Source organism: Ascaphus truei, chromosome 3 (genome assembly GCF_040206685.1).
Source record: "Ascaphus truei isolate aAscTru1 chromosome 3, aAscTru1.hap1, whole genome shotgun sequence".
NCBI lineage: Eukaryota > Metazoa > Chordata > Amphibia > Anura > Ascaphidae > Ascaphus > Ascaphus truei.
Window position 1 is genome coordinate 105545457 of NC_134485.1, and position 12207 is coordinate 105557663.

Sequence of the window (12207 nt, forward strand, 5' to 3'; positions counted from 1 at the left end):
ACATAGTACTAGAATATGTATTTCTCATTACATATATGAATGTGTGTGTGTGGGGAAATTAACTCAGGCAGGTGTTGGACAACTTTAAAGATCAGTGTACCTTTCAATACAGTATGTAGGAAAGATAAAGTAATAAGTAGAGACCCGTCTGCAGAAACCATTTTTTCTACAGAGGAAATACAGCTCAACCCCCTTATAGCGCTGTGCTTGGGGTCCAAAGAATCACATCGCGATATAAGCGGATCGCGTTAGAAATAATGTACAATTGTATGCATTGTACAGTAAAGTATTTAAGATATTGGAAAAGAAATAAGATCAAATGCTCAACCTTGATACTCATCTAGTTTGTGATGGAGTGCATGGGGAATAAACAGCAACACCAAATAATCAGAGATGATCAAAAAAAGAAACCCAGATAATTGCACTCTTCCAATGATAATGCCGTGCTGTAATTGCAGCCCTCACTCACTACGTTAAGGAGTCCGGTGGCTGCATGTACAATTTAGGCAGGACGAGATGCAGCATCCATATCCTGATTTATGCAAGTAAATCAAAGAGAGCCCAATTTTTAGAAAAGAGATTCATGCAACCTGTTCTCGGCATCTGTGGTTATCTTGGCATTCATCTCCTTCGGCTGACGTCATCGTCAGGACGCCGCCGGAACCCTGACGATCGTTTCGCGCCAGCAAGGTTGCTTTTTCAAAGGGGAGGAGTTGTACCTGGTATTGGTAAGTCAGGTTTAAAAACCCCTTTAGGTAATGGCCCGCCTCCCCCACGACTCTCATTGGTCAACAGGTACGCTGACATCACAGACACACCTACTCCACTGTGACACACACACACATACTGCCACAGACTCTCACCCCATCACACTCACCATACCTCACCCACAGCTCACCTCCCCACTGGCTCCCCCCCACCATCACCCCCCCTCACCCACAGCTCACCTCCCCGCTGGCTCCCCACCATCACCCCCCCTCACCCACAGCTCACCTCCCCGCTGGCTCCCCCCCACCATCACACCCCCTCACCCACAGCTCACCTCCCCGCTGACTCCCCCCCACCATCACCCCCCCTCATCCACAGCTCACCTCCCCGCTGGCTCTCCCCCACCATCACACCCCCTCACCCATAGCTCACCTCCCCGCTGGCTCCCCCCCACCATCACCCCCCCTCACCCACAGCCCCCTCCCCGCCATCACCCCCCCTCACCTCCCCACTACCTTCCCCCTCGGCGCACCTTCCCCCCTATGCCACCGGCTCACAATATTAAAATGGCGCTCCGCACAACTCCATCCTGTCGGACGACACAATATTAAAATAACGCTCCGCACTACTCCACCCTGTCGTCACTCTTACCGCACGATTTCAACTGTGCACCCCTCTGGGCGGCGATCGGAAGAGGCATCTCCCGGAGGGAAGGGCATGTCCCGCGCGGCCGCCACTGCCCTGCTCCCCCCTGTTGAAGGGGGAAGGCGCACCGAGGGGGAAGGTAAGTGGAGGGGGGGGGGTGGTAAGTGGAGGGGGGGTGGATGTCTAATGGGAGGGTGGTGTGGTTTTAAAATGGGGTTGTGGTATAAAAGGTTGTGTGTTTCCATTTTTGGTGGCTGCTAAAAGAGTAAAAGGCAGGTCAGGTCAACGTCAGAGAAGGCTATATTTATTTAGGGTAAGAGGGGTGCACAGTTGAAATCGTGCGGTAAGGGTGACTCCTGTCCACTGTCCTCCCTCCCTCCTGTCCCCCCCCCCCCTCCTGTCCACTGTCCCTCCCCTGTCCCCCCTCCTGTCCCCCCCTCCTGTCCCCTGTCCCCCCCTCCTGTCCCCTGTCCCCCCCTCCTGTCCCCTGTCCCCCGCTCCTGTCCACTGTCCCCCCCTCCTGTCCACTGTCCCCCGCTCCTGTCCACTGTCCCCCCCTCCTGTCCACTGTCCCCCCTCCTGTCCACTGTCCCCCCCCCTGTCCACTGCCCACCCCTCCTGTCCACTGTCCCCCCTCCTGTCCTGTCCACTGCCCCCCCTCCTGTCCACTGTCCCCCCCCTCCTGTCCACTGTCCCCCCCCTCCTGTCCACTGTCCCCCCATCTCCTGTCCACTGTCCCCCCCTCCTGTCCACTGTCCCCCCCATCTCCTGTCCACTGTCCCTCCCTCCCTCTGGGGGGGGGGAAACGGAGAAAGAGGGGGAGCACAGAAATAGGGGGAGCACAGAAATAGGGGGAGAGGAGGGAGTGTGAAATTTAACTCCCGGGCAACGCCGGGTCTCTCAGCTAGTATTTTTTAAACTAGAACACCAAAAACCAGAATGCCTATATATAAAAACGGAAAGACTGTGTGGTTGAGCGTGGGGGAGGGTGATGGGAAGAGTTATCTTAAAGGCAGCATTACCTACAACATTTTTTTTTTTTTTTTTTAAATAAATCAGTTGTGTAGTATTTAGAGAATAGTTTCTGCATTTAAAAAAAATAAAATGTCCCCACTCTTTATGCCCTTTGTAATGATTTATAATGTACTGTATTAAGATTCGTTGGGTGGCTATCGCAACCATTTAGGAAGCGACACCACTTCCTCTTATGAAATAGGCAGCAATATTGGGTGTCCTGGGAAGCGGGATCTTTGCCGATCGATCACGGGAGAATGGATCTATCGGCATCTTGGATAATTACATTGCTTTAAAGGTATAGAACTACTGCATTTATTAAAAATAAAAATCAATGTCACTTTAAATTGAGTGAAACAGTGTATAAGAGAAACTGTATTTAAAAAAAGTAAATGGATACATAATAATTTTCAATACGCTCCTATGTTGTAGCACATTTGTTACTCAAACAAATTGTAAACTTACGCTAATTAAAAAAAATCAGATATGCACACACCTGTATACAGGCATACCCCGCTTTAAGGACACTCACTTTAAGTACACTCGCGAGTAAGTACATATCGCCCAATAGGCAAACGGCAGCTCACGCATGCGCCTGTGATCACGTCCTGAACAGCAATACCGGCTTCCTACCTGTACCGAAGCTGTGCGCAAGCGGGGAGACTATAGAGCCTGTAACAAATGCGTTATTTACATCAGTTATGTACGTATATAACGATTGCAGTACAGTACATGCATCGATAAGTGGGAAAAGGTAGTGCTTCACTTTAAGTACATTTTCGCTTTACATACATGCTCCGGTCCCATTGCGTACGTTAATGCGGGGTATGCCTGTATACACAAACCTATATATACACACACCTGTAATTACACATAGCAAAAGTAACAAGGGCAGCCCACATCTCCCTAGAGCAGTGTTTTTCAACCAGGGTTCCTTGGAACGCTTGGGTTCCCTGGGCATCCCTACAGGGTTACCTGCAATTTTCAGGTAATTTGAAAATTGTACTAAATACAGAAGCATTTACAATGCATTTGATCACAGACGCGCTATTAGAAATGGTTGTGGGTTCCTCAGAATTTCACATAGGGTTTCCTTAACCAAAAAAAGGTTGGAAACCACTGACCTAGAGGATGACTACAAAATAGCAATTTAACTTCATCAGAGACAGCCAGCTAAGGAGACCGTGCTGGGGGAATTTAACCTATGCAGTGCTTGAGGCGGCGGGGAAACATAAAGCAAGGAATATATTCCAACATCCTTGGCATTTACTAAACCCTGGAAGTTCACCTTCTCCAGAAGGGGCCTAAACCTACCATGACAGAAGATTGGGACTGGTTCAATTACTCTAAAGGCTTCTATAAATGAAAGGGACCTTCCCATATTGTGTAGTCTGGAGAACACCGTGCTGCTCACATTCTCTGAGCAGTAATTATTAGCGCTGCAGTCTGATCTCCCCGTTCATTCCCTTTGGGTACATTGGTTCCAGGCCGTGAATCAAAAATGCAGCTCTGCGTAAAATCATCTTATTTCTATCTCCATCTCTAGCGAGCTTGCAGACCTGTTCCAAAATAAGGAACCTTAATTGAATATTATGATTTGGGGTCCTAAATTGTCTTGCAACCGGTCGGTGACTGCTCTTTGATCGTGGTTCTGTCACTTCAGTGCTGATATAGATGCGATTTCAGGGGACTAGTAGTCTGTCCAACATGCATTTGCTCCAAGGACATTTTAAGGTGTACACTGCATAATGCAGCTCATGTAGCAAAACATTTTTTTACTTAACTGTTTGCATCTTAAAGGATAATTAAAAGTGTCCAACTTTTTCTAATACCACAATGCAAGCAAGGGAATGTACCAGTTTTGGGGATGTTACTTTGTGATTTTGGAGGTTCCAGATCTGCCTTCACCAATCTGTCCACAGTATTTCTTGCTCTTTTGAGAATGATGCTTTTTCTGAAAGTGAACCGCTATAGTGTCCTTCTGTAGGACATGCATAGGTATAATTTGTTTGATTCTACCAGACATGTAGTGGTTTCTTTATATGTTCCTAACATCCATGTGGATCTTTTTCAATTTATCTGGACATCTCCCTAGCAGAAAATGATGCTATCGTCACCTCCACAATTCTACGTGTATGGAGAAATTGGCTCTGAGGTAACCCTTCAGTGGTACTTTTTTGGATAGAAGTCAGCAAGCAACATGTTCTTGTCTGTATATTTTGTATAGAAATCTGTTATCAGTCTACCGTCCACCTTACCGACATGTACATCTAGGAAATGTCTAACGATTTTAATATTCTAACCTCTCCATAAGTGCACCCCCAGTCCAAATGAAGAAAATATCATCAATATACCTGCCACAATTTTTTTTGAAATTTCGGTGTAGCCCCATAGCGGTCTCTTGTATCTGTATATAGTATTCTATGCCAAATCTTATTACCATTTCCAGCCAAATAATTACTGGCGATGGTGGATCTCAAAGAAGTTTAGTAATATTAACCCCTTCCTCACGTGTGTTAGCCTGATACAGACTTTGTACTTCGATGGTACACATCACTTTTAAATCAAACATGTTAGAAATGGTCTGTCCCTAATGCATGTATGAATATTCTGTACTATTGGCTGGAGGAAGCAGTCAGTGTACCTTAGATCGTAAATACAGTACCAGGGTGATGGTGAAATCTTTCATCACAAATTCAGATGTCTTTTTTCAGTCTTTAGTCAAGTGCTTTCGTAACAGTAGTGTTCATTAATGCTGCAATCTAAGCGCTGGGGTCTTTATCTAATTTGAGGCAATAATCAGGATTATCTAATTGGCGTCTAGCTTCTTTGATGTACGGGTACTTTTATCCCAAACTACCACTACCCCTTCCTTGTCCATTAAAAAAAAAACAATACAAATACTATCTCCCTATTTTTTAGTAGGGAGGAAATAGCAGAACAGTCCCTATTAGTGAGATTAGATTTAGAAGTTTTATTCCATACTGTATCCCACATTTTCTCATCCCTAGGTTCCTGCACACTTCCCTCATTTGACCCGGTATGTGCTTTATATATGTATGTATGTGTGAGTAGGATATATCATGCTTTTCTTGTCTGATTCAGTAAAATGCTTTTCTTGACAGCCTGGGCATGTAGTGTCCCCCCTCTGGGAGAGCTAGGGAGGAGCATCCTATCTTTCCATTCTATTGCTATGACAACAGTTACTGCCAGTGTAGAGACAGAGCTGTTGCTATGGTGCTGGGGAGGAAGGATTCTGTTGGAAAACATTTAATAATTAACCTGGGCACAAACAAACACACAAGCATCATTCTTTGTTACGTAACTTCTCATTGATTAAACAAAACCCTTTTTTGTCTGATAATATACTCTCTCGCTCTCTCTCTCTCTCGCTCTCTCTCTCGCTCCCTCTCTCGCTCTCTCTCTCGCTCTCTCTCTCGCTCTCTCTCTCGCTCTCTCTCTCGCTCTCTCTCTCGCTCTCTCTCTCGCTCTCTCTCTCTCTCTCTCTCTCTCTCTCGGCCTTGCATAGATGATACACCTTCTATTACAGCCTTTTGTAGAAGCAGTATTACCAGGCCATTTCCTCCCCCACTCCCTCCCTGTGATTTGTAATCGGATTATGACACTTCCTAACAGCTTGGCTGTTGAACAGAAATCTTCTTATTTCCTAACCCTTCCCTCATATGCACTAAGGTAGACACGTGCATGCATCCCTCTGCCCGGGGGGGGAGTGAAAAAAATAGGGATGTACTTAGGTTACAGAAAACCAGTTTTGGATTATACAGTCAAAGGTAGCTCACTCTTAGGCTGGGATTATGGTGGCCATTTGCGAACGAGTGAGAGACCGCGCCACCGCGCACACTCCTGCAGCCCAACTGATCTGTGAACTTGGCTGCAGGAGATTGTAGACGCGATGCGGGGGCGTGGCGGATTTCTTGTCTTTTCAGAAAGCTGCCACTTCAACGTGCCTCTCCGCCTGTAGGCGCGCAGGCACTGTGGTGACTGTCATAGCAGTCTACACGAGACTGCGGAACCATAATCTCAGCCATGGTTGCCAAAGAGACTTTGGGGGGCAGAGACAATCATTTCTGATTACAGAAAAATGGCAAAATAATCTAACAAAGCAAGTTTGTGGGTGGAGGGTGTGGGGGGGGGCTTGTAGGCTGTGGTGATGGGGAGAATTGTTATACTGTGGGATTTTGGTTTTAACTGAAACATGCAGGAAAAACCACTGACCAACCATCGTACAGTTCCTGGTATGTATGTATGTATGTCTTTATATAGCGCCAATAATGTACATAGCGCTTCATAGCAGTAACACACGTGACAATCAAATAAATAACAAAGTACAAATAACACAAAATGGGAATAAGTGCTTCAGACATAAAAGTAACATTGTAGAAGAGGAGTCCCTGCTCCGAAGAGCTTACAATCTAATTGGTGGGGAGAACGTACAAAGACAGTAGTAGGGCATTCTGGTAAGTGCATCTATCTGTAGGGGGCCAAGGTTAATGTATCGTGTATAGCAGGCCTGCACAACTCGTAAAGCGAGAAGGGCCGAACTGCTCCAAGTAAAAAAAATTTGGGCCGCACGGGTAAAATCATCATCATCATCTCTCCTCCAGCACCTCTCATCATCATCCTCATATATCTCCCCCAGCACCCCTCATCATCATCCTCATATCTCCCCCAGAACCCCTCACTATCAACCTTTGCGATACTCCCCATCTATCTCTCATACCCCCATCTCTCCCCCTCACCTACACACATAATACTCCCATCTCCACATCAAACACACAATACCCCCCTGCACACCACACACATCCCACCCCCCCTTCACATCACCCCTCCCAGCACCTCACATCACCCCCCTGCACCTCACATCACTCCCCTGCACCTCACTCTCCTGCACCTCACTCTCCTGCACCTCACTCCCCTGCACATCACCCCCCCTGCACATCACCCCCCCTTCACATCACCCCCCCTTCACATCACCCCCCTGCACCTCACCTCGCCCCCCTGCACCTCACTCCCCTGCACCTCACCCCCCTGCACCTCACATCACCCCCCTGCACCTCACATCACCCCCTGCACCTCACATCACTCCCCTGCACCTCACATCACCCCCCTGCACATATCCCCCCCCCTTGCACATCACATCACCCCCCTGCACATATCCCCCCCTGCACATATCCCCCCCTTGCACATCACATCACCCCCCTACACATATCCCCCTGCACCTCACCTCAATCCCCTGCACATATCCCCCCCTGCACATATCCCCCCCTTGCACATCACATCACCCCCCTGCACATATCCCCCTGCACCTCACCTCAATCCCCTGCACATATCCCCCTGCACCTCACCTCAATCCCCTGCACCTCCTCACCTCACATCAGCCCCTGCACCTCTCCTAAATCTCACCTCAGATCACGGCAGGACTGCGTGCGCTCGCAAGCAGCGGGCACCGGAAGTGCCGCACTGCAAGAGCGTGCAGTCTTGAGAGCGGGCTGGGGGGAGGAGGGGGAGAGCGGGCTCGGCTCACGGGGGGAGGGAGAGGGGACTCGGCTCGCGGGGGGAGGGAGAGCGGACTCGGGAGGAGGAGGAGGGGGGGAAAGCAGCAGCCGCCGCCGCGGGCCGCACAGTGAGTGCCGGCGGGCCGCATGCGGCCCGTGGGCCACGTGTTGTGCAGGCCTGGTGTATAGTATTAGCCACGGTGCTACTCATATGCTTCTTCAAGCAAGAGTTTCTTAAAGTGGGTCTTAAAGGTGGATAGAGAGGGTGCTAGTCGGGTATTGAGGAGAAGGGCATTCCAGAGGTGCGGGGGAGTCAGTGAGAGAGGTTTAAGGAGGGAGAGGGCTCTAGATACAAAGGGGGTAGGGAGAAGACATCCTTGAGCAGAACGCAAGAGTCAGGATGGTGCATAGCGAGAAATTAGGGCTGAGATGTAAGGAGGGGCAGAAGAGTGTAAAGCTTTAAAAGTGAGGAGGAAAATTGAGTGTGAGATACTTGATTTGATAGGAAGCCAGGTGAGGGATTTCAGCAGGGGAGACGCTTAGACAGATTTAGGAAAGAGTAGAGTGATTCTGGCAGCAGCGTTTAGGATAGATTGTAGGGGAGACAGGTGAGAGGCAGGTATAACTGATGAAAAGCACGGAATGGAGCATATTTTCTGAAGGAGGCTAATTTCCTGTAGGAAACACAGGTAATACAAGGGGAGCATCGTAACTGAAACAAAACTGTGCAACTAAACACTACTGTAAATTATAATGCCTCCATCTTTTCTCTCTCTACATGAACAGTGAACAAAAACGCCACCAGAAAAGCCCACTGATTTATTGAACACTGGAAACTGAAATCCTTACTTGTATCACTTTTACAGATCATTGCTCCGATCTGACCGAAAGCAAGACTTTCCAAGAGGAAATAAAACGGTTTTCCCCTCTCTCTTCTACACACACACAAACACACACACACACACTCTCCCCCTCTCTCTTCTACACACACACACACACACACACACACACACACACACACACACACACACACACACACACACACACACACACACACACACACACACACACACACACACACACACTCCCCCTCTCTCTTACACACACACACACACACACACACACACACACACACACACACACACACACACACACACACACACACACACACACACACACACACACACACACACACACACACACACACACTCCCCCTCTCTCTTCTATACACACACACACACACACTCCCCCTCTCTCTTCTATACACACACACACACACACACACACTCCCCCTCTCTCTTCTATACACACACACACACACACACACACACACACACACACACACACACACACACACACACACACACCCTCTCTCTTCTACACACACACACACACACACTCCCCCTCTCTCTTCTATACACACACACACACACACACACACACACACACACACACACACACACACACACACACCCTCTCTCAACTACACACACACACACACACACACACACACACACACACACACACACACACACACACACACACACTCCCCCTCTCTCTTCTACACACACTCTCCCCCCTCTCTCTTCTACACACACTCTCCCCCCTCTCTCTTCTACACACACTCTCCCCCCTCTCTCTTCTACACACACTCTCCCCCCTCTCTCTTCTACACACACTCTCCCCCCTCTCTCTTCCATATAAACTTTTTTTGGTAAGGGAGCTGTTGGCGAGTGTCAAAAATCCTTATAGTGAAAACTGCAGAGAGAGCGCGTGCTCTTACCTTGGGGCCCTGTGATGCCGTGCGGGGCCGCAGCTCCCTCCTCCTGTCAGCCGGAAGTTGAACGTGACTTCCAGCGCCGAGAGGAGCAGGGAGAGGCAGGAGCGCAATGACCGGACAGCTGCCGTTGCTGCTGCGTGTGGTGCTGCCGGGTCCTGGGATAGCTGGGATTTGTCCCAGATCTCCCCACTCCCTGAGGGGTGCCTGCCGAACCTTTGTTTAAAATCACTGCTCTAAGCACCAAGACATTTGTAGGAGATATGGACTGTTTAGCCAGTCTACACATTTCTTTGCTACAATGCTATTGCTAAATGAAGAGGCCTTCGAATGTGATGGAAGAGATGTCACGCTTCACATCCTCCTGTCAGAAAATGTGGGTAAACAAAGCCTGTTGATGCCTTTTTATGGCACAGTTCAGCCCGAGTACAAAATTGAGTTGTTTGAATGCTAATTTCTAACTTCCATCTACAATACTTACATACATCTACAATATTTATGAAAGACAACAGGAGACGGATAATCCTTCTCTTCTTTATTACAAATGAAAGCCACTGCTGACATTTTCAGTTAAGTAGAACGTGCTATTACTGGAGGGTGAAAGACCCGTTGATCTTTACATTGTTTGTAAGAGCCTGTTTTACATTACTATACAGTACTACCTCTTCTTTCAACACGTCGGTGCCCAAACTAAGGGATAACATACATGGGCGTCCGCAGGGGGGGGGGGCAAGGGGGACTTGCCCCCCTCTGGATCCTGGGCTGCCAACAGCGGGGGACAGAGGGCACTGGCGTGACAGGATTTAGCGCGCTCACGATGTGCAAGAAATCACGCGCGTATCTTCCCTGCTTCCCCCCCCCACCTGGGACCCCCCCTTCCTCCCCCCGAGCCCGCTCACAGCCGCTCGCGGCAGTTCCTGTGCCTGCTGCTAGTGAGCGCGTGACTGTCCGTGACGCAGAATCTTCCCGCTCCTCTACTGGTGGCTGCACAGTGTCCCCCCTTCTTCCCCGGGTCTCCGTGGCTGCCCACCCGCCCAGGGCGATAGTAGGTAGGTGCAGGGGTGCGGCCGCCAGGGGGGGAGGAGTTGCCTCCTGTCCTGTTGCTCCCTCCTGTCCTGTTGCTCCCTCCTGTCCTGGTGCTCCCTCCTGTCCTGGTGCTCCCTCCTGCCCTGGTGCTCCGCTCCCTCCTGTCCTGGTGCTCCCTCCTGTCCTGGTGCTCCCTCCTGCCCTGGTGCTCCGCTCGCTCCTGTCCTGGTGCTCCCTCCTGTCCTGGTGCTCCCTCCTGCCCTGGTGCTCCGCTCCCTCCTGTCCTGGTGCTCCCTCCTGCCCTGGTGCTCCGCTCCCTCCTGTCCTGGTGCTCCCTCCTGTCCTGGTGCTCCCTCCTGCCCTGGTGCTCCGCTCCCTCCTGCCCTGGTGCTCCGCTCCCTCCTGTCCTGGTGCTCCCTCCTGCCCTGGTGCTCCGCTCCCTCCTGTCCTGGTGCTCCCTCCTGTCCTGGTGCTCCCTCCTGCCCTGGTGCTCCGCTCCCTCCTGTCCTGGTGCTCCCTCCTGTCCTGGTGCTCCCTCCTGCCCTGGTGCTCCGCTCCCTCCTGTCCTGGTGCTCCCTCCTGCCCTGGTGCTCCGCTCCCTCCTGTCCTGGTGCTCCCTCCTGTCCTGGTGCTCCCTCCTGCCCTGGTGCTCCGCTCCCTCCTGCCCTGGTGCTCCGCTCCCTCCTGTCCTGGTGCTCCCTCCTGCCCTGGTGCTCCGCTCCCTCCTGTCCTGGTGCTCCCTCCTGTCCTGGTGCTCCCTCCTGCCCTGGTGCTCCGCTCCCTCCTGTCCTGGTGCTCCCTCCTGCCCTGGTGCTCCGCTCCCTCCTGTCCTGGTGCTCCCTCCTGTCCTGGTGCTCCCTCCTGCCCTGGTGCTCCGCTCCCTCCTGCCCTGGTGCTCCGCTCCCTCCTGTCCTGGTGCTCCCTCCTGCCCTGGTGCTCCGCTCCCTCCTGTCCTGGTGCTCCCTCCTGTCCTGGTGCTCCCTCCTGCCCTGGTGCTCCGCTCCCTCCTGTCCTGGTGCTCCCTCCTGTCCTGGTGCTCCCTCCTGCCCTGGTGCTCCGCTCCCTCCTGCCCTGGTGCTCCGCTCCCTCCTGTCCTGGTGCTCCCTCCTGCCCTGGTGCTCCGCTCCCTCCTGTCCTGGTGCTCCCTCCTGTCCTGGTGCTCCCTCCTGCCCTGGTGCTCCGCTCCCTCCTGTCCTGGTGCTCCCTCCTGTCCTGGTGCTCCCTCCTGCCCTGGTGCTCCGCTCCCTCCTGTCCTGGTGCTCCCTCCTGCCCTGGTGCTCCGCTCCCTCCTGTCCTGGTGCTCCCTCCTGTCCTGGTGCTCCCTCCTGCCCTGGTGCTCCGCTCCCTCCTGCCCTGGTGCTCCGCTCCCTCCTGTCCTGGTGCTCCCTCCTGTCCTGGTGCTCCCTCCTGCCCTGGTGCTCCGCTCCCTCCTGTCCTGGTTCTCCCTTCCCCCATCCCCTTGGTGTGGCAGATGAGCGCGGGGGCGGGTAGTGGTGATGCACTGCTGGCTGGTCGGATCGC

The 12207-nt window shown here is 51.4% G+C and overlaps 1 protein-coding gene across 2 annotated transcripts in view; it reads left to right on the forward strand.

Annotated features, from left to right (window-relative positions):
• Positions 1-12207, forward strand: part of UNC119 (unc-119 lipid binding chaperone) — a 67411-nt gene that overhangs the window by 20736 nt on the left and 34468 nt on the right. Inside the window, exon 1 of one of the 2 annotated variants that reach the window (XM_075589269.1) lies at positions 1306-1492. The exons of the other annotated variant lie outside the window; for it this stretch is intronic. Coding sequence (XP_075445384.1) covers positions 1426-1492 — 67 coding nt within the window. The 5' untranslated portion in view covers positions 1306-1425. Of the gene's footprint in view, positions 1-1305; positions 1493-12207 lie in introns of those variants that run through there. 2 annotated transcript variants of the gene reach the window in all.